Source organism: Ruditapes philippinarum, unplaced genomic scaffold, assembly GCF_026571515.1.
Source record: "Ruditapes philippinarum isolate M1 unplaced genomic scaffold, ASM2657151v2 ctg1335_1_1_1_1, whole genome shotgun sequence".
NCBI classification, from domain to species: Eukaryota; Metazoa; Mollusca; class Bivalvia; order Venerida; family Veneridae; genus Ruditapes; species Ruditapes philippinarum.
The window spans coordinates 1-26,593 of NW_026867067.1; the positions used below are offsets into that span (position 1 = coordinate 1).

Consider the following 26,593-nt stretch of genomic DNA (forward strand, 5'->3'; position numbering starts at 1 on the left):
GGTTGTTGAATCGCACATGTATATGAATACGGCCAGGTTGGACATTGTAGATAACCGGTTACGATTACTTGAATATAAATCTATTGAACATGAGGTGCGTGTGAGATCCAGTAACCTAGTTTTATCGGTATTCACGAAAATTATGATGAAAACTGTGTCATTAAGATTAGACAATTGTTACGAGAGCAACTGTACTAGACACGGGGAGGTAGTTATCAGACGCGGCGTTTCGAGTCGGCAGACGCAAATATATACAGGGTCGCGAAATACCAAGGCAAATTGTCGTCACGTTTGCTGACCCGCACGACGTCGAATTGGTTATTGAAAAAGCTCCAAATCTCAAAGGTACAAAACCGAATATCAGTATTAACAGAGATTACCTCGCAGAAATATCCGAGGCAAGGAAAGAACTTTGGTCCCTTTATAAAAAGGCGAGGGAAACTCACGGTGTTAAAAATGTCAAGTTCAAATTCCCGGCGGCAATCGAAGTGAAAGGGTCCATAACACATGATAAATTCCCTGACTGGTACCCGGTATTAAGAGGATTGCGACATGAGAACGTCCAGGAGCATGTGTCTCTCTCACTTAAGGCAAAATATAGAAAAATACACCGAATTCTGGGCCGGCCATATGAAACCTACTAATCCAGCAACCAATACGCCCACGAACAATATTAATACTTCAAATGTTGAAATAATCGAATCGGAACCAGCGCAGACCACATCTCAGCAAAATATCGACGCAGCCGTACCGTGTCGATCACGCAGTAGTATGGAAAGCCATGGCTGTCTGATATTGTTCTTTTTCAATTTATGTAACCATTTGGATAATATATGAGTTCACTTCGACTATATATGAATTGAAAATACCTTCTTTTTTAACCGGAATCCATTATATTAATCCACAGTTACAATATATGAAACCATACTGTCAGTGTATGAAACCAAGTTAGCAATATATAAGTTGATTTTCTCAATATATGATTCCAATTCTTCAATATATGGTACCAAAGTAGCCATGTATGGAACCAGATATCCTTATATGAAACCGAATTATCAATATATTAATTCATTTTTACAATATATGAAACCATTTTATCAAATGTATGGAACCAAAGTTGCAATGTATGAGTTGGTTATACCAATTATTCAATATATGGAACCAAAGTAGCAATGTATGGAACCAGGTGTCCTTATATGAACCAAATTATCAATATATTAATTCATTTTTACAATATATGAAACCATTTCATCCATGTATTGAACCAAAGTATCAATATATAAGTCGATTATCACATTATATGATACCAGGTCTTCAATATATGGTACCAAAGTAGTAATGTATGGAACCAGATGTACTTATATGAAACCGAATTATCAATATATTAATTCATTTTTTCAATATATGAAACCAATTTATCAATGTTTGGAGCCGAAGTATCAATATATAAGTTGATTATCACATTATATGATACCAGATCTTCAATATATGGATCCAAGTAAGTCATGTATGGTTCCATATATTGAAAACTTGGTATCATATATTGTGATAATCAACTTATATATTGAAAATTCGGCTCCATACATTGATTAATTGGTTTCATATATTGTAAAAATGAATTTATATATTGATAATTCGGTTTCATATAAGGATATCTGGTTCCATACAGGGCTACTTTTAGTACAATATATTGAAGAATTGGAATCATATATTGGGAAAAATCAACTTATATATTGCTAACTCGGTTTCATACACTGACAGTATGGTTTCATATATTGTAACTGTGGATTAATATAATGGATTCCGGTTAAATAAGAAGGTGTTTTCAATTTCATACATAGTCGAAGTGAACTTATATATTATCCAAATGGTTAAAAAATTTGAAAAAGAACAATATCAGACAGCCATGGCTTTCCATACCCAGTCATAAAATCTGTCGTATACAAATGTAGTAAACACTGTTTCTAAAATTAGAACTTGAATTTTCTAAATTTTGCACCTGTCGAATAGTCTAGCATTTTTCTGATAGTCTCTCCCTTATGTTAGGAAAACAATTGTAATAACTATATAATTATGAGGTTATTTAACTTATAATAATGTTAATTCAATCCACATGTTTATCAAATACCCTGTTTACTACCAGTTTTGTAAAATATGTATGTTTGTATTTCCACATCATGTTGTTATATGTGACACATGTAACCTGATGACCAATGACGGCATCTGTCTGTCTGTCTATCAGCTGTCCCTCCAAAAAGATATTTATCATTTATTTATTTTCTTTTTTATAATACTGCACGTTTGTTACGTCGCTTTTCATTAGATAATCGTGACGATTATATAGTTTTATATACAAGGCTGGCGTCGATTTGTAAAGAAATCTCGCTTTATTCCTCTAAAAATGATGCTTGTTGTATTATAAATTCGTTATAAATATTTCTGACATGTTAAATGGCCATATATAAAACGGTTGTTTGCAATATAAACCTCGCCTAGCGGCTCGGTTTTTATTTATAAACAACCGTTTATATAGGGCCATATAACCTGTCAGAAATCTTTATAACTAATAGTAAAAAGGTATTTCATTGTTATTGTTTTTTCAACATGATAAGAAGTATTGGAAGTGAAGGCAACTTTTCCCCCATGGATTTACTACATTTACAAGTTGTACATAATATGCATAAACCAAGAATATTTTAAGAAATTATGTTTAATCATGTAGAATCTAATTAAGACTATCCAAAGTGTAAATCTTCCAGAATATATGATCATAAATTTATCATATGAAAAACACACAAATATTCACATATATTTAACATGATAAAATTTATTTAGATTGAAAACATTTGATAACAATGAGTTTAATATATGTTTGTTACACATGTTTTTCATATGGTCCTGTTTAACATATGTTATTTTACATATAAAAAACATATGTTCTTAAACACATGTTTTTCAAAACATATGTTTTACATATGGAAAACATATGGTGTACAAAACATACAATAAACCTGTGAAAATAGAATATTATATTCGTGTAATTTCAATACTGGATTAATGAACTCGTTCAATAAAATAACATTATGCCCGCCAGAGGCTCGCATAATATAACTTTATAAAATAACTTTATTCAACTCGTTCAGTGAATTCAGTATTGAATTTATACTCATTCAAAGGCCTATGTAAAATTATTTCGACAACAACGGATACGGGAATGTAATCCATGACTGTAGCAAGTAGCTCGGACTTTGTCTTCGAAAAAGTCGAGCTTAAAGGGTTTTTGCTCTGGTTGATAAAGCATTGTTCTGGTTAATTAAGCATTGTTCTGGTTGATAAAGCATTGTTCTGGTTGATAAACCATTGATCTGGTTAATAAAGCATTGTTCTGGTTGATAAACCATTGCTCTGGTTAATAAAGCATTGTTCTGGTTGATAAACCATTGTTTTGGTTAATAAATCATTGTTCTGGTTAATAAAGCATTGTTCTGGTTGATAAACCATTGTTCTGGTTAATAAAGCATTGTTCTGGTTGATAAAGCATTGTTCTGGTTGATAAAGCATTGTGCTGGTTGATAAAGCATTGCTTTGGTTAATAAAGCATTGTTCTGGTTGATAATCCATTGTTCATTATTTTAAAAAAGCAATGTTCTGGTTGATAAAGCATTGCTATGGTTAATAAAGAATTGTTCTGGTTGATAAACCATTGTTCATTATTTAATAAAACATTGTTCTGGTTAATAAAGCATGTTCTGGTTGATAATTTTGTTTGTTTGTTTGTTTCATTTTACGCCTTTTCCAACAGTATTTCAGTCATATAGGCAGGTAGTTTCCAAACCATCGTTCCTGGTGAGTTACACCAGTACTAGATTACCTTCCTCCGTGCTAAACTACCAAAGCATCTCCCGGGGATTGAACCCACGCCAAAGAGGTAACTGGATTAGAAGTCACCAGCTCTAACCCCTCGACGACGGAAGCGGTCTCTGGTTGATAAAGCATGGTTCTGGTTGATAAACCATTGTTCTGCTTGATATATTTTATTTTCCGATTCTGACCGATCATATTTAAATTTAGTATTTTTTTTGACATCACATACTTTATATGGCGCTCTTGTCATGACAAGATACAATAGATATTACATGACCAATGGTAAAGCTTTTCTTTAAAAATAAAGAAAATATAAGTACAGATTATATATACAATGTTCATTATTTAAGAAAAGTACAAAATAATACGCACCAATTACACCAGCAAATATAGTAAAACCAAGAACATATAAAAAATCAACACCATCTTCATCATGCTCATCAGCCGACAATAAATCAACATCATATCCATAATCCTCATCAGCCGACCATAAATCTAGTTCCGGACCTGCAACAAAAGGTAACAAGTATATCTAGATATCGCGATTTTGTGTAAATGTTCAGTGGTATACTTCTTTTGCTCTCGGCATATCACCTTTTATCAGTAGGTATTGGTGTATGTCGCCTACTTGTTTTATAATTTTGACCCTTTGCCATTAGTTTAAAGAATTTTTATTTCAATTTGTACAACATAACTATTTACAGTAAGCATATACAAACTGATAGATTTCGTGGATTCGAAAACAAGTCAAGTGTGACTTATGTAAATTCCTTTCCACACATAAGGCACTAGCTTGCAATAGAAAAATGTGGATTCATGTATATTTGAGGCCTTTGCCATAAAATGAGGCTTAACAACTATTTTTTATGCTTTTTCACCAAAAGATTTTTTTTAGTAATATCAAAAAGGCGAGTCGGTTTTTTCGATAAAAATGATATACTTACACATAATGTTAGGGTCAAACCCAAAGCTTTTGTCCGAAACAAGCGACTTCTCTGACACTTTGCAATATATCGGCAACAAATTCGTTTCGTTACAATCAAAAATTGATATGTTAGCTGAGGATCCATTGATTGATAAAAAGTAACCAACGTTTCTCCCTGGCCAATCGTTTTCGGATGGGATGATCCATTCAGTCATTAAATTGGCTGCTACAGCAGGTTTATAGAAAAGTGGACCGGCGAAATCAGAAGTACCCTCACAAGTTAGAGTGCCTGATATTCCATTTCCAAAAACTTCCCACGTGGTATTTTCTGATTTCCGGCGCCTTTGGTTTTCCTGTAAATAAACAAAATAAACGACGAAATAATATTATGCATTTAGTTGTCAACAATAATTATTATTTGAATTTCACTTGACGCAGAATCGTTATTTTTACCACCGGTGAGATCTGATGAGCCGTTTACCTGTTTAAACGTGTCTGCTAGTGTTATTCTGTGATTCGTGGTTTTAAAAGTATTAGATCGTGTGTTTGTCCCGTCATAATGTATTGCCGTCTATAATAGGTTCTTCCACCCTATGGAGTTAGGGGCCAGTCAAGTCAAGGTCAACAGTGCTAAAAATAAATTTTCTTTTACACTTTTACCCATACAGCCTCCATTATTGACATATGTCATATTTGGTTGGAAGATGGCTTGCATTCCATCAGTTATGCGAACCCTCTCCATTCCTCCCTTTTAACAAAAGATTTCAAACGTGTGGACCGGTAATATCAGTGTTCATGAAAGGCAGGAGAATGAGAGCAACACTGGAAATAATGGGACGACTCGGCGTGTATTAAGTAATAGAAAGAGCATCGAAACACGAGGCTATCTGATTTGTACGAGGGGGCGTAGCCCCCGAGTATTAATCAGATTGCCGAGTGTTTTGATGTTCTTTCTGTTTTGTATCATAGTCAAACATAAAATCACGTTCCCTGTTGTCACAATATGAAACCCGGCAAAAAGGAATCAATGAACGAACACCTGAATATGATATTTCTGTCGCTTTCCCGTTCTCTGTCGTCACAATATGTGAACTCCAACAAAAATTAGCCAATCAATGGACATGCTCTGGTGTGCGGGTAACTAATACCTGCACTCCAGTTAACGCGCTGTGCATGTATATGTATACGATTTAACTCTGACACATTTTCAACAGAAAGGTCCCCAAACTATGATACAAATTTGCAATATACAGTGGTTATACACCTAGATTACAAGTCCAATCAGATTAATACTCGGGGGCTACGTCCCCTCGTACAAATCAGATAGCCTTGTGTTTCGATGCTCTTTCTATTACTTGTATACAGTTAATTTACACATCTAATTTATAATATTTTATGTTTCGAAATGTTTACAGCTTTAATGTATGAACAATTTTACCCTAATTCCCCATATCATTTATACAGGTAGCATAATATCGGGTTATTATGCTGGCTGATTTATGCCCTCGACGAAATAAAGACAAAGGTACCACTTTGTCATCGTAGGATACCCACGACCGAACCCAATCGGAACATCCTCAGCTATTATCTATAATAACCTCGGAAACAAAACGAATTGAAAGTAGTCCTACTACGTGGTTTCAGATGTAAACAGAAACAGAGATAATATAAAACGAATGAATATATTTGACATCTAATTTCTGTTCCGGTACTCTTATGCTTTGACAACAATTTGTAATTTAAATATGCCCACTGGTTTTCAATTTTAAACAAATCCGACTAAATGTCAACAGGTTGGTTTTTTGTACTTTCGGTTTCTACAACCATAATAATAAACATATCAATAATGTATTGTTAGTCGCCGGTAGAAACCGGCGACTATATTTGTAACAGTTTAATATTATACCTATGGTAGGAGAAGGCCTTAAAATCTGTAAATAAAAGCATATCAATTACTGAACAATTTATGACTACAATTGTTTTCAGTAATCTCAAAAATTCAAACATACAATAACGTTGCTCAATGAAATGAAATATTCAAATTTTGACATCTTAAGAAGCAACTTTACAATTTTTATAAAATTAATTAATGATGTATCCCTATGGATAAGTCATTGAATTTAGGGATACTTTTACTTATTTCAAAGTGTCAAGCGTTGCTATTTCATGATAAATAAATTATGCATGATAATTGAAATGACACTTTAAATTATCTGGTTGTTTATATCTTATAAGACCTATTCTATTTTATTATTTTATTTAGTTATAAACTATTTCTCCCTGTTTCTTTGTAAGAATCACGTGACTTCACGTTGTATGTTATTGTTATAAAATGTATTAATAGTGACAAATGGCTGAAGGTAACTTGTGAATGGTTGGCACAAGGTATAGAAGCTGATAAAGTGCAAATCAAGGTAATTTTGTATGAATAATTACAAAATCTCGGTATGACGGTAGGGGGCCGGAATCATATTGGATACACAGAGAAAACTAATAAACTGTCTTTGTGTTGATACGCACTGAAAGGCAATTAAACGCTAACTATATCGTATGTAACGACGGGAATATTGATTTCAACTAAATTATATATTTTTTCGATAGCGAATATTTTTTTTATGCAGGACCACTCTTACAGTAGAATTGCATTGTTTTATGCAATAATTTAGCATATATATTTTCATAGTCACTTTGCAAAATTTCGATGATCGGTAATTATTTGTCGGTAATTATCAATTACATTGTTTTATGCAATAATTAAGAATATATATTTTCATAGTCACTTTTCGATGATCGGTAATTATTTGTTGGTAATTATCGAATTCCGAAGTAAACCATACGGATTTCAATGTATGGTACAACGGTATATGGCAATTTTATCATAGTTTGGGGACCTTTCTTTTGAAAATGTGTCAGAGTTAAATCGTATACATATACATGCACAGTGCGTTAACTGGAGTGCAGGTATTAGTTACCCGCACTCCAGAGCATGCCCATTGATTGGCTCATTTTTGCTTGGGTTTACATATTGTGACGGCAGAGAAAGGGAAAGCGACAGAAATTTCATATTCAGATGTTCGTTCATTGGTTCCTTTTTGCCGGGGTTTCATATTGTGACAACAGGGAACGTGATTTTATGTTTGACTATGATAAAAAACAGAAAGAACATCAAAACACTGGACAATCTGATTAATACTCGGAGGCTACGCGCCCTCGTACAAATCAGATATCCTCGTGTTTCGATGCTCTTTCTATTACAAGTAGAATTACAAGTAGAATTACAAGCATATCACTTGCTTTACAAGCCTCGATGACAAGGTGTTAGATTTTCAGTTAGTTTCAAATTGAAGACTGTAGGTTCGATAAAGTGATTTTTTATGTTTTCTTTTATGATATTTTTTGTATTTTGCAAAACTTCACCATTTATAAAAATTATGGAATAAAAAAGTGCTAGAAACGAAACTCATGATTTATCAACTTATGTTTCATATAGTTAAAAGATATAATAAAAATCCATTTATGAAAACTACAAACCGGATCTGTCCAAGATTCGAACTTGCGCATATTAGGTTACAACTTCGTTATACTTACCACTATGCCATCGAGCAGTATTAATTGATATAGACATGTAATTATACTTACAATAAAATTGTTAACATTAATCATAATAAGTTATGAAAACTAACGAAACACCTCCCGAAAATAAATGAGTCTAGGGTAAATATTGCCAAACAATACTTGCTTATTTAATAATGATAACAGTTTCTTGACAAAATTGCTAAGCAAGTTTGCTTCAAATATGATGTTTTATTATAACATAACATAAATTTATTGCATAAAACTCTTTTACAAAGTTTATAGCAAGAAAGATATAATTGTGGCAAGTACATGAAAACGTGTTTATGAATAAACATTACTAAACTTTTTGTTCCTCTTTTCTTTATACTCGAACCATTAAACTGATATTTTCTTTACTTTATGATAATACAATCATATTTCTATCCGGCGACTTAATTGATGCTTTAGCATCAACAACTCTACTTGTTTGCTTTTGTACCTATAAATTCACTTTTTTAGGTGGACTTTTACTACATATATTGGAAATAAACTTGTCAGCAACTCCCAGCATTAAATTTCTATTTGTTTACATGTTAAGTTTCTTAGCGTAGGTAATAGACCGAAATACCGCATACGTTCTGTGTATTCATACTATTGTGTTCGATGTCCTTAGAAAGGACCGAGTAGTTGCGATTGCGGCCGACCATTGAATTTATCCGATTATTACCGATTACGTGTAAAACAAACCGTGGCTATCCGACGATGCGACCTTGTCTTTTTTTCGTGTTTTCGTCTGGCGCCCGGCAGAGCGACATACCACAAAGTATGTAAAGATCGACAACTCTGTTTGGCGACATGGCATTGTTACTTATGAACGATAACTATGTTATGAGAGTGTTATTGCTATTTACAAACGACAATTAACCCTGCTTTAAGCGTGAAGATGTTAATTCAAACTACAACTCTACTTTGAAAGTTAAATTGCCTTTTATCTACGAACGACAACCCTGTTTTGTCTCTGTTTGAGCGTCTAATTTGTATTTATTCAAGAACGACAACTCTGATTTAGGATAACGAACGACGAATCTACTTAGCGATTGTAATAAGTGGGCACGTAGAAAAATGCTAAGAGATTAAATAGAAAAATTCAAAATTCATTAGGAAAAAATCCATACATTTGAAAAATGACAGACCATGTTATTTTTACGACATGTTGCAACAGAATCTACAACTAAAAAAAACAAACACTTTTACTAAAAGAAAAAAAAACAACAAGTTTACTTAGAACGACAAAAGTTATGCCGTCTCGCATAGTGGTGCCATCATCAATGGTGTATTCACAGACATAAGTCCCGTTTCTTTGTCCTTGTAAGTTTAGAATATTTGCGGAGAAGTTGTTTTGATGAACATTTCCGTTGAACGTAACGTCATTATCATGGTACGTCACGTTGTTTTCTTGATCGACTTCAAGGAGTGTAACGTTAGACTGGAGTAGGTATAATCTTATGTTACTTGCCAAACCATTTTGTAACTTGAAATACAACACAGGACTTGAACCAGGTAAGAAAAGTCTTGTGGTATGACTATCTAGGACTCAAAAATACAAAACGACAGGTGATTTTAAAGTAAACAAAAAGAAATGTACTTATAGAACAGTGGCGCAAAGGTATTTTTGATTCGCAGATTAAGCAAGCCAAAGGATCATGGTTAGATTGACAGAAATTGAAATTAAAAGATTAAAGATCTAATGCACAAGTTATTTTGAGCACGGGCAATACTGAATATAGAAAATTGTCAGTTTTCTTACGGAATACCGTGAGGGCCATTGTGGTTATACTTTATCATCCAGAGGGCGACAATGCAACAGTGCGATGACGACAGTATAAACCGCGAATTCGACAGCACGAAAATGCGATGGGGACAATGCGATAACATGATGAAGACAGTGCGATAACGCGATGGCGAAAATGCGATACAGTACTATCGCATTGTCTGTCTGAATTGCGGTATCGTACTGTCGCCATCGCGGTATCGCGCTGTCGTCAACGCGATATCGGACTGTCGTCATCGCGTTATCGCACTGTCGCCATCACACTATCACACTTTTTTCTTTCTTTCTTTTTTTGTATACTGAAAACGTCTAAATAAAAGTAACATTTTATATCAAAAGATAGGGGAAATACTCGAAGAGTTATTTAGTAATATATAACATACACGGAAAATGTAATTAATTGTGTGAAACATTAAAAAAATGTCGAAAGATTTCAGATGAAAATAATGTTATGTTGACATTTAAATGATGCAAAAAGTAATTAATTGTCAATAGTACATAGAGGGTATTCAAGTTTTCTTTTCGATAAATGCGGATTTATTTTTATCGAGTGGTATGAAAATAAATATTTCATGAGTTGCGATATAATTTTATACATTTTTCTCTTTTTGACATTACAATTTGAAAGACCTGCCCTAAAATGTTGGATATTGGCTGAATTTAGAAAAAAGAAGTCCGACAAGACACAAATGAAAATATGGAAAATATGTTTCACTGCAATGAAGAATAAATTTTTAAAGTGAAAATACGGAAAATGAAAATAAACTCACTTAAGTAATTTCTTTTAGAGTTTTAATTGGTCTTCAGTGATTTTATTGTTTTGTAAGATGTAGAATTTGTTTGTATTTACTAACATTGAAAAACAAAAGAAACTTACGTCTAGACATAATTGTCTCTATATCTCTAATTTAAATGGTCAGCAATTTTCACTATAAGTTAAACTGGACAACAGATTCTACTATATGTTTAACTGGTCAGCAGTTTTTCGAATGACGTACATTACGTTAAATCTGCCGACGAAGAAAATACGGCAAAAACCACTTAAGCTATTTCTTCTATATTTCAGTTGCTCAGCAGCGAGATGTAGAATATGTTATATTTACTAACATTACAATATAAATAAAAAAAATCACGGCAGAGTTTAATATTAGTAATCTTTTCATTTTGTATTTTACACAGACTGTTCAAATTTATATAATCATCATTATAATTTTTCCACAACAAAATCTTTTTTTGTATCAATTATTTTTACATTTTTGCATCTTTTAAATGTCGACATAACATCATTTTCATCTGAAATCTTTCGACTATATTAAAGTTTTACACATTTGATTACATTTTCCAATTTTTCCGTGTATATTTAACTCTAGGTATTTCCCCTATCTTTAAATATAAAATGTTATTGTACTTTCTCTGTACTACGAGACCAATGACTTGTGCCGGAGATATATCAAACCCGCAGTGTATGGGTATTTAGCGGGGAACTTTATTGGTCTTTACAAAGAGTTTAACAAATAAAAAGGATCAAAACCCCCACTATTCTCAGTGCTTGTGGGTCGGGAATATACAATAATTTACTTGTGCATTAGAAAAAAACCCCAAACAAAACAGATTTTATTCAAAATTAATTTTACAATGAAATAAAATCTGTAAAAATTGCGGCGGGGCCGAGTGGTTAACGTGTCGGACTGGTAATGTAAGGATTGCAGGCCGCATGGGTTCAAACACCGTCAGATGAGCAAGAAACTTTACACTCATTGCTTAGTACTGGTTCTAGGAACGGATTCGAGAGTGTTTCAATGAGCTTATAGCTTCTTAAACAATCGAACTAAAATAAATTAGTATAAACTAATCTGCATAAAAGTAATGACCACTTACCAGTTATTTTCAATTCTCTTTTTCTGACATAGTAACCACATTCGAAAGTATCGTTTGCATAGTCTTGTAGAAATTTACCATGTATCGTCAGATTATACACCTTCATATTTCCAATCTCATTGCAATTTGAGGTCAAATTGGAATTCTGTTCTACGCCATGATACCAAAACGTGAAACATGGTGGTTCTATTCTGGCCACGTGACCAAAATTGTTCGAGAAACTGATAATAGTATCGCTTGGTAGATTTTCGGTGTAACAGCAGATGGAAAATGGAGTATCAAACAGAGGTACGTCACATGTTGAAATTTGAACGCTGCTCCATGACGTCATTTCTTGAGCTAGTAATAAAGGATTTAACTCAATACAGGATTGGAGCAGTACATCTAGACGCTTGCGGAAATCATTATCACAAAATAGACACACTTCTTTTTTTTTTTTCGCCGATTTTCAAATTTTTCATTCATTATCATACATAAATCGGCGTGAAAAGATGAATTATACCTTTTAAAGTTCATTCCGTTGGGTAAAAAGGCAAGATTTTAGCATTTTATCATTCAAGCGCTGTGTCCGGTATATACCGGAAAACGGTATTTAGTGTAGTGCTCCAATCCCTTTTTAGTCTCACTCAGTTTGGGGGAATAACCGTATATTCCTTGATATTTTTATTTAAGGAAACTAAAATTCATTCTCTGAGCTAGTATTGTTAATTTGTGTCTGGCAAATACTGCATATACATGTTGTTGTTTGTTTTATTTGTTGTTTTCATCTGCATGCCCCCAAATGAGCCAAAATATTTAAGAAAATCAAACTTGAAAATGAGTACTGACATTTTATGAAAGTAAAAAGATTCCAGATAATTTACACGTTATGTGCGAGTAATGAATGGCTTTGCAGTATTTTTCACTATATTTCTACTGCGTTATCAATGCAGTAAGGGCAAATTCTGTACCTTTTAAAGGCCCATTATGCCTCAGAAATGCATTTCAATTATTTTATCAAAAGGTTTTTAATTTTGGTGTATTTTATAGTAATCAAAAACTTATTCATTGGCCAATTTTACCGGAACCCATTTTTTTTATCAGTCGCTTTTTGGCAATAAGTACATTTATAGTGAATAAGTATTCTGTTTGGGAATCAAAACCTTTATAACATTTTGCTACTTTTATGCTTAATTATTGTACATTTATCGCCAGGCACTTTTTAAACATCATGAAATTCATGTTTGCACTTTCTAAAGAAGTAAAGCTGTATTTGTTTCTGAGGTAATATGTGCCTTTAAATTTCCTTAATTCTTTAATAATCAGTAAAGAAGATTTCAATAATTAGCTTAAATAGATGGTTTAGTTAAAACATAAGATTTATAATGTGTTAACTGTAAAAAAATAAGGTAGAGGATGTATTTTATAATTTAACTTACATTTGGAGTCAGCAATCACTAGAAAAAATAAAGTTAAAGCAAAAGAAAACTCCATTGTCAAATCACAGAAATGAAGTAATTTATTTATAATATTCCATAAACATTTTTCCTTCCATTGTCTGAGCTAATGTTTTAAGTACGTTTAATTATACATTGATATTTTAACGGATGCGTAAGTACCAATCAAAAAGTAGGTCAATTAATCTATTGTTAATAAAGGTGATTTTTTGGAATTAATTTCCATATCAAATACAGCCCAGCTTGTGCTTAAGACCATAGAGGCAGTAACGATCACATTCCCGACTCTGTTAAACTGATCTCAATATACAGGGTTGACTGTACCTTTATGTTGAAAAAGATCAGTACATTGTCACATCTAAATCAAGATCTAATCCTTGAAGAAAATGCATATGTAAGAAGTTTCCATTTATATGTAAAGATCAATCTTCCAAGGCCCAGCCTCATGTGCGACAATCGCAGGATCGGTGTGTTGAGAGGTATACACCTTAACCACGTGACCATGCAACTATTAGAAGAACAGTAAGTAGAGGGATATCTTTCTCTTTTACCAGCAATATTTATGATATCATTTATTAATATTCGTCCCAGTAGTCATCATTTTTAGCTCGACTATTCGATAAGAATAAGTACAGCTATCCTACTAGTCATCCGAGCTTCGGCATCGGCGTACCCACTTATGTTAAAGTTTTTGTAGCACCTCAAATATTTCCAAAGTCCATTGACATACGGCTTTAAAACTTTGCAGACTTGTTCACCATCATGGCCCCAACGTTTATCCAGGATTAGGTACCTCTATCAAGCATTTTGACAATGTTGTCCCTTTTTCGACTTAGAATTTACGTTTAAGTTTTTGTAACACCTCAAATATTTACAAAGTCCATTGACATTTGACTTTGAAACTTTGCACACTTGTTTACCATCATGCCCCCAATCTTTAGACAGGAGGAGGTAACTCTATCAAGCATTTTGACAGAATAATGTCCCTTTTTCAACTTAGAAATTGCATTAAAGTTTGCATACCATCTAAATTATTTTCAAAGTCCAGTGACATATGGCTTTGATACTTTGCAGACTTGTTTCCCATCATGGCCGCAACGTTTACACAGGATGAGGTAACTCTATCAGGCATTTTGATAGAATTTTGTCCCTTTTCCGACTAAGAATTTAAGTTTAAGTTTTTGTAACATCTCAAATATTTACAAAGTCCATTGACATATGGCTTTGAAACTTTGCACACTTGTTTACAATCATGCCCCCAATCGTTGGACAGGAGGAGGTAACTCTATCAAGCATTTTGACAGAATAATGTCCCTTTTTCGACTTAGAATTTACCTTAAAATTTGCATACCACCTCAGATATTTTCAAAGTCCATTGACATCTGGCTTTGAAACAAGTTGAAAGTTCATACTCTTCTTTGAGAGCATAATAGGACTCTCTCCAAGGCCTATAACTGTAGCATGGGTTTTAAGAAAAAATTTGCCCTTTTGTTACATTATCACGGCACTTTTACTATCAAGCACTAAGAATAGTCGAGCGTGCTGTCCTACCGACAGCTCTGGTTATTTTTAACTTTTTTTCCGATTCCTTGTTTGTGAAACTCCTTATTACACATTAATACTTATTAACAAGAAACAAAAAAGACAATGTATTGTCTCAACCCCAAACTGAAAGTCGGTTTACACTTAGCACTGAGGAATTAATATATAAAATCACTAAAACATATCATTAAATTTCCTAAATACTTGTATGACTCTTTTCATGCGGTTAAGATAATTAATTTCCACTTTTAAAGAATGTTTTTCTCTCAGCACTTTATTTTTTCATGGAAATAACTCTTATTTATCAGCCACGTATTTTGTTATCCAGATTGGCCTCTTCTTATACTTTTTTTTTAATTTTCCCTTTCTTCCCTAAAGTTGTTTGCATAAAACAGTTAAAAATAGTTAGTTTGAAATGACGTTTTGTTAAAAGTTTACACTCATTCATTACTTATAAACAATACTGTCAAGAAAATCTTTTAATTTTTATTTTTACAAAAGCTCTAACAATACAAGCCAGAACATAAAGTTATATCAATTCAATATCAGACAAATTCGAGGGGAATTTAGGGTGAACTAGCGGTTAACTTGCTATGATCAGATAAAATCAAAGGAATTCTAAGGGATCTCTTTATCACCCGTCCTGCCTAATAATCTGTTATTTTAACAGAGTGTGGGAATCATGTTTATTTTATGTTTATTTGTGTGAGAGAGAAATATTTAAATAATGTGTATGCAAGATAAAATGGTGAATTTGCAAGAAAGCTGTGAGAACGAGAGGTGGAATCGATAATTTGTGTGTAAGAAAAAAGTGGTCAAATTTTTGACATAATTAAAAAAAGTCACATCGATGACAATAAAGTTAGCTGTAGCAAGTTCAAAATCACATCGTTGACATTATCATATAAATTAAATGGTCACATTGATGACAAGTAATAAAAAGGAAGTGTAGGAATAAGTAAAGCTGACGGTATGTTAGAGACTAAGAGTTTTTTTTAAGTGTTTAAGACTCATTTATAAATTAATTGTTCTTTACGTAATATTAAGCATCGCCAGTAAGGAGAAATAATCACCAACGAACAATTTAACTTTATTACACGGCAAATGGCTAAGTAGTAACTCATGTAACACACGGTATTCTTATACCAAATCTCAATATGTACAACTATTGGCGCGACCTCTTTTCTTTTGAAATTAAAACATTTTGTTTGACGAGGTATATTCAAACAACACCAGATCAGTAAAGATATATATAAAGATATATAATTACACACCCATGACTTGTATAGTACTTATATGACTTAAGTAGTGAACAACTAAAACGTTTGAGTACTTATAACACTAGCTAGATTGAAAGAGGAAACAATGCTTTTGGAAAACTCAACAATATTAAAACATGTGTGGGATTAACTTGAACACGCATAATGTCGACTTAAAGTTAAAATACATTTTCAAGATTGTAATAGCAATGAAGTCTATTTCACAATAACAGCATTTCAATAACAACATCTGATATTAAACTAGCGTTGAACAAAATTTGTGGAATGGTGAATATGTTGTCTCATATTGCAAAGTAATTATCTCACATAATAAGCTAAGTACTTATTGGGTTTCCGAGAACGCTGTGGTCTACTTGTATATGATACACTATAAGCGCGACGTCGTGATCATCAACGTGGACTTGCTCCATAACGATCAAAGGGGAAAAACTCTCATCGTCAGAATCGAACAGATTTGTAAGAGTTACAGGTGCCTGAACAGTAAATCCTTCACATATCTCCGAATCACTATCACAAACATGATTCTGCCAGATTTGGGATGTTATGAGATATATCACATATATTAGAAGGCACACGAAAACATTCCGATCTTTCACCTTGTATGAGGAAGAACGTAATTGGTTACCAGTGAATTTCTTTATGAAACACCAATCACCATCAACGGAAACTACAATGTATCGCTGTCGAGAAGCATGTTTAGTTTTGTCGGAGTATAAGTACACTATATCACCTATTTCTATGGTTTCACAATTTTTTGTTCGACATGACTAACACTTCGACTTTTCATTATATGAGTGTTTTTTATTTCTAGCAGAATTTTGAGAAAGAATAATATCTCTATTACTTATAGTAATTTGGTTGTGCGTAAACTGATCACGTTGTGCCCACAGTTGACGGCGCATATGATAAGTCTGTTGCACAGTCTATGAAAAGATGATTAATTGAGTTAACTTTTCTCCATTAATGGAGTACAGATCATCATAAATTGTAAGTCTGTTGCACAGTCTACAGTCTATGAAATGATGATTAATTGAGTTAACTTTTCCCAATTAATGGTGTACAAATTATTTAGATATATATAAGATAATCATGTTAAAATTATTATTGGTTAATCGTTACAAATGCATTTTATATTAGTTTTTTAATGAAAAAAATAAAAAAATCTACAAAACAACAATTTTTCTTCAAATTTATATGACAGATCATGTTTAAACATGAAAAAACGCGATTAAGGGTAATTTCAAGTATTTTCATCATTTTCTGTTAACCCATTACTTCATATACACGCCTTTTAACGCCTTTTTCACCCCCTTTTTTTGTTGTCTCAAATGATGAAAAAATGCCTTATTTAGGCCCCCAAACACTTGTTTTAGTTTGAGAAATGTTGTTAAAAAAAGTGACCTCTTTTTCGGCGCGGCCCCCCAACCAAAAGATACATCAGGGGGTTGCCAGAAGGGGGATGTGCCCACTTCTGTAAGGGGGGTTGTAAGGGGGGCGGAGTCCCCCTCATCGCCAAGAAAATTTTGGACTTGTGAGAGGCTGTAAATGACCCCAGATTTATCATAAGGTAACGTGTAACCAACGCTGAAAAGCATTTGACTCTATCTCAATCCATTGAGAAGTTGCAGCACTTTGAAATCAATTTTGATGGAAAAAAATCAACGCAAATAGTGATTTTTGGCAATTTTGAGATGTCCCCTCGTTGCCATGGTAACAGAAAATTTATGCCTGAGCATGTTGTTGCAAGGGCAATGGTCCAGTCAACATTTGTGCCAAGTTTGATTAGTGTTGAAGCAGTTTTTATAGTATTATAGCAATTTGAACTTGTAACGGGAGACTTTTCAATGAAAACAGCCATTTTTCACAAAATGCTCATGAAGTAATGGGTTAATAAGTGTTTATAAACGTAATGTTAATCTATATATATGCGTAAGACACTTATAATGCTTTTGTAGGTTTCCAGACGGTTGAGGTTCAGGTTCAAGTTTAGATGCAGATTCGTGTTTACGTTAATATTTGAGAAGATTTATTGAGCGAAGTGTTTCATTTTATAAGATTCCTTTGGAAAGTTGATAGTTTACATCCGAAGATTTGTCTTGATCGAAGTTGTCATTTTAGTTTATAAATTGGAACAGAGTTCATATTCTAAAGAGATGAATTTATAAAGTTGAAAGCGTATACAATTTAAAACAAAGTGCTGAAGGCACTGCAGTTGGGACATACTTGAAGGATCAAAATTACCATTTCGGGGACAGATAATTCAATGAATGAAGGGTGTTGCCAGTTGATAAATTTAAAGTGCACAATTCAGTTAATGAACAGTAGCTGTTACAATTATTCTATGACATACATGTTCAAATATAATATCAAGGTTACATGTACATGTAGGTTCATCACAAAATGTTATTGGCCCTTTTTGACAAGAGAAACAAGTGAAATAAGATCTGCCAGAGGAGGAAACTGCAAGCTAGACTTTTTAAACACATGACATAATAAAGGGAAACAAAACTATGAATAATTATCAAGTATGATATAAATATATTTCTGTATCAGTATCAAAAAACACTCAAATGGTCAATAGTTTTGCATCACATTATATGAATGTAGCCATGCCATTTAAACTGATGATGGCTTTTAAACATTGCACTTCTCATGCTAATCTATTTCACTGTGAGAAGTTTCAATCAAATTCCTTCAATACTTTGATCCTCAATCTTACCAAGTATCATGAAATAATACAAGAGGGCCATAATGGCCCTGAAATCACTCACCTGTATATAGGCCGCCGGGGTGGAGCCAATTTGATTCCAAGGGCTTTTATTTTAACAATCGTTGGAATGTGCAGTCATATGTTACACAAGTCCCAGGAGCTTCAATTCATGGAAGCTTTTGGGGAAATCAGTTAAAATATCACCATTGATTTAATTTATCTCTGCTGAGTAAGTGTGATGGTTTTATTTGAAGCCAAAACAGCTATATTTAACATTTTCCTTCAACACAATTTTCTTGACTGGCACTATACTATAGACGGGATTCAACTGAAGTGCTATTTTAGACTACCCCTCTTAAATAGTACAACTAGTCCCAAGTGTTTATGGTTGAACAGTTATTTAGCCTATACAGCTATGATCACACTGTACTGTATTACATCTGGAAACTGGATATTCCCACAGACTGTGATGCTAATTTTCATTTGCTTGACAGTGACGCAAGACCACCTTAAAAAATAAAATACATGAACATTTATATGAAGTTCAATAATTTGCAAAAAATGCTTATTTGTCTCTTCTTACATTTATAATGCAGTGCACTAGATTGGTGTGTCTGTCATACAAAATGACTTTCAACACTATTTAAATAAATTCGAAATAAAATTTCTTTAATAAATACTCATAGGAATACTAAATTACTTTTTTGTGATATTTTTTTCTGTCACATAGGTTCAGGACAGTATACAATTTATTTGTTTAGAATGATTACGATTTAAAGGTATACTTATTTATTGGCTACAATTGGAAATAATTATTTTTAAATAATGGTTAGTTAAATAACCAATATAAATGCTAAAAAGATTATCCCTTCAAACTTTAAAAAAAAGCATGTCAATTTAGCAGATCTTAGGAATTGAGGCATGCTGAGCAGAAAAATGGTCAATTAAAGGGTAGGGATACATTTTTATACATATTTAAATCAGTCGGTGAAGAAACAATCATTTCACATCTGTACTTTGCTATTGAATGTTTTTATTTGTTTCAATCTTGAATAATCAAAGTGTAAACAATGTTCATAAGGATGAACTGTATTGTAAATTTTGCATATTTATTGAGGTCTTGTTCAAGGCAAAAAAAACAATATTGGAATTTTTTCAGTTCCTTGTCTGCCCTTTAGGATTGATTTGTACCACCTTAAAACATCATACTATGATATTTCATGTAAAAGATCATTTTCAGCAGACGAAAAAGACTGACATAGGCAGTATCCAGTATCTTAATGCCAATTGACAGAAATATTTTAAGTATGTTCTTAACTTACACTAAAATAAACTGTGAGCATGCACTGACACTCTTTTTTAGACTGTACTATATATGAACAAGTCTTGGACTATTTCAGTATGTAAATTTGAAATACAAACTAAACAATTTCAGTTTCAAGCCTTTTCCTACACATTTTGGGAAAAAAATACCTAGCACAGTTTGGGAAATTTTGCATCATAATTGGGAAAAATATTCGGTACAAGCAGAGTATTTCTAATTGTACAAAGTTGTTAATTCAACAAATTGATCATTCAAAGCATAAAAATACATAACAATAGCCAATGAAATGGGTTTTTGAACATCATCTGCCTAGTACCATATTGGATTGGAATGGATTGAAGCAAAATTGTCAGCTTTGATAACGGGAATTTTGACTCGATTAAGATTTCTTTCTAAAGCTTGGAAAAAATAAGCATATTTGCCACTAGAAATGGGTCTGGTAATCTGGCCCGTGGTGGCACTGGTAAAAAGGCAACTTTTTTTGGAGAACAGTTTGATTTGTGAAATATACATCAAATATTATACAAGAACCTGTTGTTGAACCTCTACATATTACTAAAAATATTACCACCTAAATAGGAAATTTTCTTAGCATTTTATAATGATATTACATGTATACATATTTGTGAATAAAATGTTAAAATGTGAATACAAGTATTATCAAAAATCGTTTAATGTCTAATTAACACTGATTAAATTTCTTCTACCATGCAGTGATTTCACAGTCACAGATCAACTCCAACAGCCTTGCTGTTGTGTAGACCTTTTCGCTACATGGTTGTGTGTCTGCCTTGTAATCAAGAGGTCTGGGGTTCAAATCCCTTTCAGTGCCTGAAGATTTCTCAGGTTAACAATGATCATGATGGCAGTCATTTTTTTCAATTTTCAAAACAACCTGTGGCTTTCTTAAAAAGTTCCTAAAAAAGTTAGATAAAAAATTATTTTGAAATATTTAAGAATGGGCCCCATTTGGTAGAGACGTTACGGCCGTGACAAGGCAAACAAACTCTAGGCGTATATGCCGGTTTTTCCTTAAAATATGATAAACAAGATCAACAAGGAAAGGCGGCGTTCATTGAACGCAACCCCCATACGACTTAGCAACAAGAACCAGTGGCAAGGAGCCTAGGCCAATCCCAAACAAAAACAGGACAGGGCACAAGACGGACACTTAAATGATAAATAATTTGTAACTGATAAGGAAATCAAAGAAAACCAATAAATAATTGAAAAATAGAAAATAATTTGTAACTGATAAGGAATTCGAACAAAACAAATTAAGGATTGAATAATAAGCTCACAAAGTCAAATGGCACAGGGGAAGGGGACAGTAACCGGGCGAAGGAGGGGGGGAGGGGGGTAAATCAAAGAAATAAAAACTAGGGGCAAAGGGGAAGATACTTACCGTAGACGAGAAAACAACAAGGGACACAAGCAAAAATGTCACCAAAACAGTATGAAACAACATAGACATACAACTGAGAAATACAGAGGGGCGCCGCCTTGGAACGGTTAGCAGCACAAGTACTGCTGGGGAGTTTAAACCGGTTAATTGTGCACCAAACCTCACTCTTAGCCCCACCATGTTCCTATAAAGGAGACAGTGTAAATAAAATGAATCCCCGCCAAGTGTAATTCTAACAGTGGTTATGGTTACAAAAGGTTAAATTAGTAAATCACCAAAATGATCATAAGGAAACATATAAAAGTAAACCCAATGACCATAACAAAAGAACTCAAAGTCCTAAAGCAAGACAGAGCAACAAGAAAATTCACCTACAAGGGCCCGACGAAGCAGGGCAGAGGGCGAACATTAAGACAATTCAGTCCAAAGAGGCTTTAAGAACTGTCCATCATAGAGTCTCCCACTTGGTCCGTAAGATGTAATCAAAGGAGGAAAGCGTAGCGTCTAACTGTAAAACGGTTGAACACTAAGCATGCAGTATGTCTTAAAATAGTAGGGTCTTAACCTCTTTTAATAAAACGTTTAATGATTTTAGAAAAAATACCATGACCCAAAATCTTACGAATTTTGTAAATCACATCGCCATAAAAACAAGGCTGGCTAATCCCTTAGCGCAGAAGAGTTTTTTAATCACTATTGAATTTTGAAATTAAATCAAAATTACGATTGTAAAATTTTGTAAAACATGATAGCGGTAGCCCTATTTTAGAAGCTTGCTGGTAATAAAAATATTCCGCTCGTTGAAATCCTTTACGTCGCTACAAGCACTTGGGCATCTTATTAACTCAGAAACATATACCCCGTAAGATATTGCATGGGGTACGTCTCCATCTAAATGTGAATAATTAACTTTACAAAAGTCAAAGTCATCTCTTTTATCATAGATTTTTCGTGTGAATAGAATTGTTGTTGATATATGAAGATCCAAAAATGATGTACTTAAATTTCAAGAGTTCGTTTTATTTAGTTGTAGTTTATTAAGTTGTAGTTCATAGGGATAATTGTCAGACACCATTTGATCAAAATAAGAATTATCCAAATTAAAATTAAGGCAGACATCTGTGTAATGTCAATTTGTAAAATCGGTCTGTTTTGCAGTCCAAAAATTGAGACTAGGCCAGGGTCGAAATGTTTTGGGGACGAAATGGCGCGGGATCTCTCAAATTACTTCGAAATAATTAACAAAAGTTTTAATCCTCAGGAACGAATTGACATCAATAAATAAACTTATTATGTTTATTCATCAAATTCATAACATATATTGCTTTCAAACTTATCTTGTGAGCTAAACAGGCTGATATGCTTGTCAAGTAGGTCATAAAGTAAACCGTAAGTGGTCGGATTCATCTAATTATAGACTATTTCAGAGACGTAGATTATCTACATCTCTGGCTATTTCTATTTCAATATTCACTTTGCAATTATAAACTACAAAATTTATTCGATAAAAATTTTTTTTTTTCAAAAACTTCTGGAATATCATACAAAAAGTGTGATGATAACGTAGATCTACGGCTGAGTAAGTTGAATATTGCGAAATTACTATTTCCATTCATAGAATTACTCGAATTTTTAAATCTTATCCGATACATTTCTTATACCATAATTCAAGCTATATTGTACATGATTTTCAAAAAATAAATTTCTTATCTCCTCTTCTATTCTCTCCTCTTACACTTAATCTTACAGTATTTAGTATTATTTAGTGTGTTGTAAATAAAATCTTGTAAACCACACTACAGTATTTAACTTACCCCAAAAAATTTGCTGATAAAGCGAACATCGTGACAATTTGGTAGTACGGGTGGGGTGTGTAAATTTAATATCGCACATAAAAATACTGTAGTGTGGTTAACATCAATTATGCTAGTTTCTGAGACTGTCTGCAGCAGAGGTATCAAATTTTTCTGGGGCAAACAGGTTATATGAGGTTAAAGTAGTGTCAGCTTTACAAGGGTTTAAAGGGAAATTAATCAAATTAATTTGCTAGCCATATCATGCTAGATTGAGTTCACTTGTTGTTGTTGTTTTTTTCTTTTTAAATTTTATTATAACAGAAAAGAAGGGATTTTTATAAGGGCAATTACATGTATTTATTAATATTTTTATGCACATATTTAGAACCAGTAAATTAGAGAGTAAGCAAAATTCATTAAAGAAGAACGAGATAGAGAGATTGGAGATAGAAAGAGAGGAACGAGTTATAAAGCAAGGGAAATTCAAAAGTTAGAGATTGAGATGGAGCGATCAATGCGTAGCAAGAGTATGACTCCAGAAGCTTCTGAAAGTTTGGGAGTAAAGGCTAAGATGCCGACATTGCCTTGTTTAAATGAGAAGCTTGATAATATTGAGGCTTATTCAAGCAGATTTGAACGTTTTTTAGAGAGTTTGTTTGTTTGTTTGTTTGTTTGTTTTGGGTTTAACGTCACATCGACACAGTATAGGTCATATCGCGACGTTCCAGCTTTACTGGTGTAGGAAGACCTAAGGTGCCCTTCCGTGAATTATTTCAGGCACGAACGGGAACCTGAGTAAAACCACCGACGTTCCGTAAGCTAGCTGGATACCTTTTTCACATAAAAGAATCCAAAGTCCCTGTCGGGATTCGAACCGACAGCGATGAGGGGCAAGTGGTTTGAAGTCAACGACCTTAACCACTCGGCCACGGACGCCCCTTTTTCAGAGAGTGATGGTTGGGACAAGAAACAATAGGCTATGAATCTTAGTGCCTTATTAACAGGGACAGCACTTGATGTTTATTCTCGCATGTCCGTGGCAGAATCAAATAATTACGGGGTACTGAAGACAAATTTATTTAAAAGATTTAATATGACAGAAGAGGGTTTTCGGACAAGGTTAAGCGGGTATAAAATAGAGAAAGGGTAAACACCTACTCAGTATCTTGTCAGGTTAGAAAATTATTTGAGTAAGGCTGGGGCCGAGTTAAATTTTAAAGGTTTAAAGGATTTGGTTTTAAGGGAGGAATTTCTAAATTCCTCAAAAAAAACGATTACAGCTATTCTTGAAAGAAAGGAAATTTAAAGCAGTACAGGATATGGCCGAGGCACCTGACATATATATATGGAAGCTCATGAGGGGCAGAAAATTGATATTAACAATGGATTGCAATTCACAGTGTGCTTTATATGCCAAGGAAAGCATTATAAACGAGACTGCCCAAACCTGAGACCACAAAATACCGCAGCTTTGGTGCATAAAGGTTGGCATCATAATTCCAACATGAGACCACAGTCAAGAAGGCCATACAATAATACTTCATTTTTAAAAGTCAAGAGACCCAACACTGTGAGGAAAAGTTTGACGAACAGAAATGCTGTTCAACTAAAGTGTGGCCATGAATTTCAAGTAATGTCCATAGCCTGCAATGAAACCAAAGAGTTGAATATGCCAGTGTATTCCGGATCGTTGGTGACAAGGCTGTAACTGATCTGAGAGACACAGGTTGTTCAACAATAGTTGTGTAGAGATCCTTAGTAGATGAACACAGCTTGACCGGAGAAGAATAGCTTTGTGTTTTAGTTGATGGAACTGTGGGAAAAATTCCTCCTTCCTTGATTTCTATAAACACTTCTATAAACATTTTATAATGGAAAAGTATTAGCAATGTGCATGGAGCCACCAGTGTTTGACTTAATTGTTGGAAATATAGACGGTTTACTTCCATTAGATGATGTTGAAAAGAAGAAATCAAATAGAACTTTCACTTAAATAGGAGCAGTAAAACTCAGAGCCCAGTCAAAGGCAGAAACACAAATAAAACCAATGAAAGTTCCACCATCAATTTACCTGGGACCTACAGATCTAAAACGATCACAGAAGGAAGATAAAAGTCATACAAAAGCATGGGACATGGGGTCACGTAGTGAAATTAAAAACTCAGGGAAAAACAACACTTTTAAATATTTGAAAATATATATGTGAGATATTTCAAAAAAGAAGTAATTTTATACGTTTGTTAGGAGGGCACCTTGGAAACAAAAGAGCAATAATGTCTACAACAATACAGCAATAATGTCTACAACAATACAGCTGTTACATCTTTACAACAATAGAGCAGTAACTATTTTAACAACAATAAAGCAGTAATGTCCGCAAAAATAGAGCAGTAACATCTTCACAACAATAGAGCAGTAACATCTTTACAACAATAGAGCAGTAACATTTTTATAACAATAGAGCAGTAACAACTTTACAACAATCGAGCAGTAACGTCTTTACAACAATAGAACAGTAGCGTCTTTTCAACAATAGAACAGTAACATCTTTACAACAATAGAAAAATAATGTCTTTACAACAATAGAACAGTAGCGTCTTTACAACAATAGAGCAGTAACTTCTTTGCAAGAATAGAGCAGTAACTTCTTTGCAACAAAAGAGCGGTAACTTCTTTACAACAATAGAGCAGTAACATCTTTACAACAATAGAGCAGTAACAACTTTACAACAAAAGAGCAGTAACGTTTACAATAATAGAGCAGTAACATCTTTACATCAACAGAGCAGTAACGTCTATACAACAACAGAGCTGTAACATCTTTACAACAACAGAGCAGTTACTTCTTTACAACAAAAGAGCAGTAACGTTTACAACAATAGAGCAGTAACATCTTAACAACAACAGAGTAGCAACAGTTATACAACAATTGAACAGTAACTTTCTTACAACAATGGAGCATCAACTTCTTTACAACAAAAGAGCAGTAACTTGTTTATAACAATAGAGCAGTAAAATCTTTACAACAAAAGAGCAGTAACATCTTT

The 26,593-nt window shown here is 33.4% G+C and overlaps 1 protein-coding gene across 1 annotated transcript; it reads right to left on the reverse strand.

Annotated features, from left to right (window-relative positions):
• Positions 1–3,183: 3,183 nt before the first annotated feature.
• LOC132734711 (uncharacterized) lies at positions 3,184–13,624 on the reverse strand. Its single transcript, XM_060721505.1, has 5 exons — positions 13,472–13,624; positions 12,054–12,392; positions 9,626–9,937; positions 4,809–5,142; positions 3,184–4,371 (listed from the first exon to the last, which is right to left on the reverse strand). The coding sequence occupies exons 1-4, from the start codon at positions 13,524–13,526 to the stop codon at positions 5,063–5,065; spliced, it is 786 nt and encodes a 261-aa protein (XP_060577488.1). The 5' UTR covers positions 13,527–13,624; the 3' UTR covers positions 3,184–4,371; positions 4,809–5,062.
• Between the last annotated feature and the right edge of the window lie 12,969 nt (positions 13,625–26,593).

Bases quoted from the DNA above. Each gene is read 5' to 3' on its own strand.
- LOC132734711 (XM_060721505.1), bottom strand. From the start codon at position 13,526: ATGGAGTTTTCTTTTGCTTTAACTTTATTTTTTCTAGTGATTGCTGAC. The intron at 9,938-12,053 runs GTAAGTGGTCAT...TGTATTTTTGAG, and splicing joins AAGAGAATTGAAAATAACTG to TCCTAGATAGTCATACCACA. The intron at 5,143-9,625 runs GTAAACTTGTTG...GTTTATTTACAG, and splicing joins CATAACTTTTGTCGTTCTAA to GAAAACCAAAGGCGCCGGAA.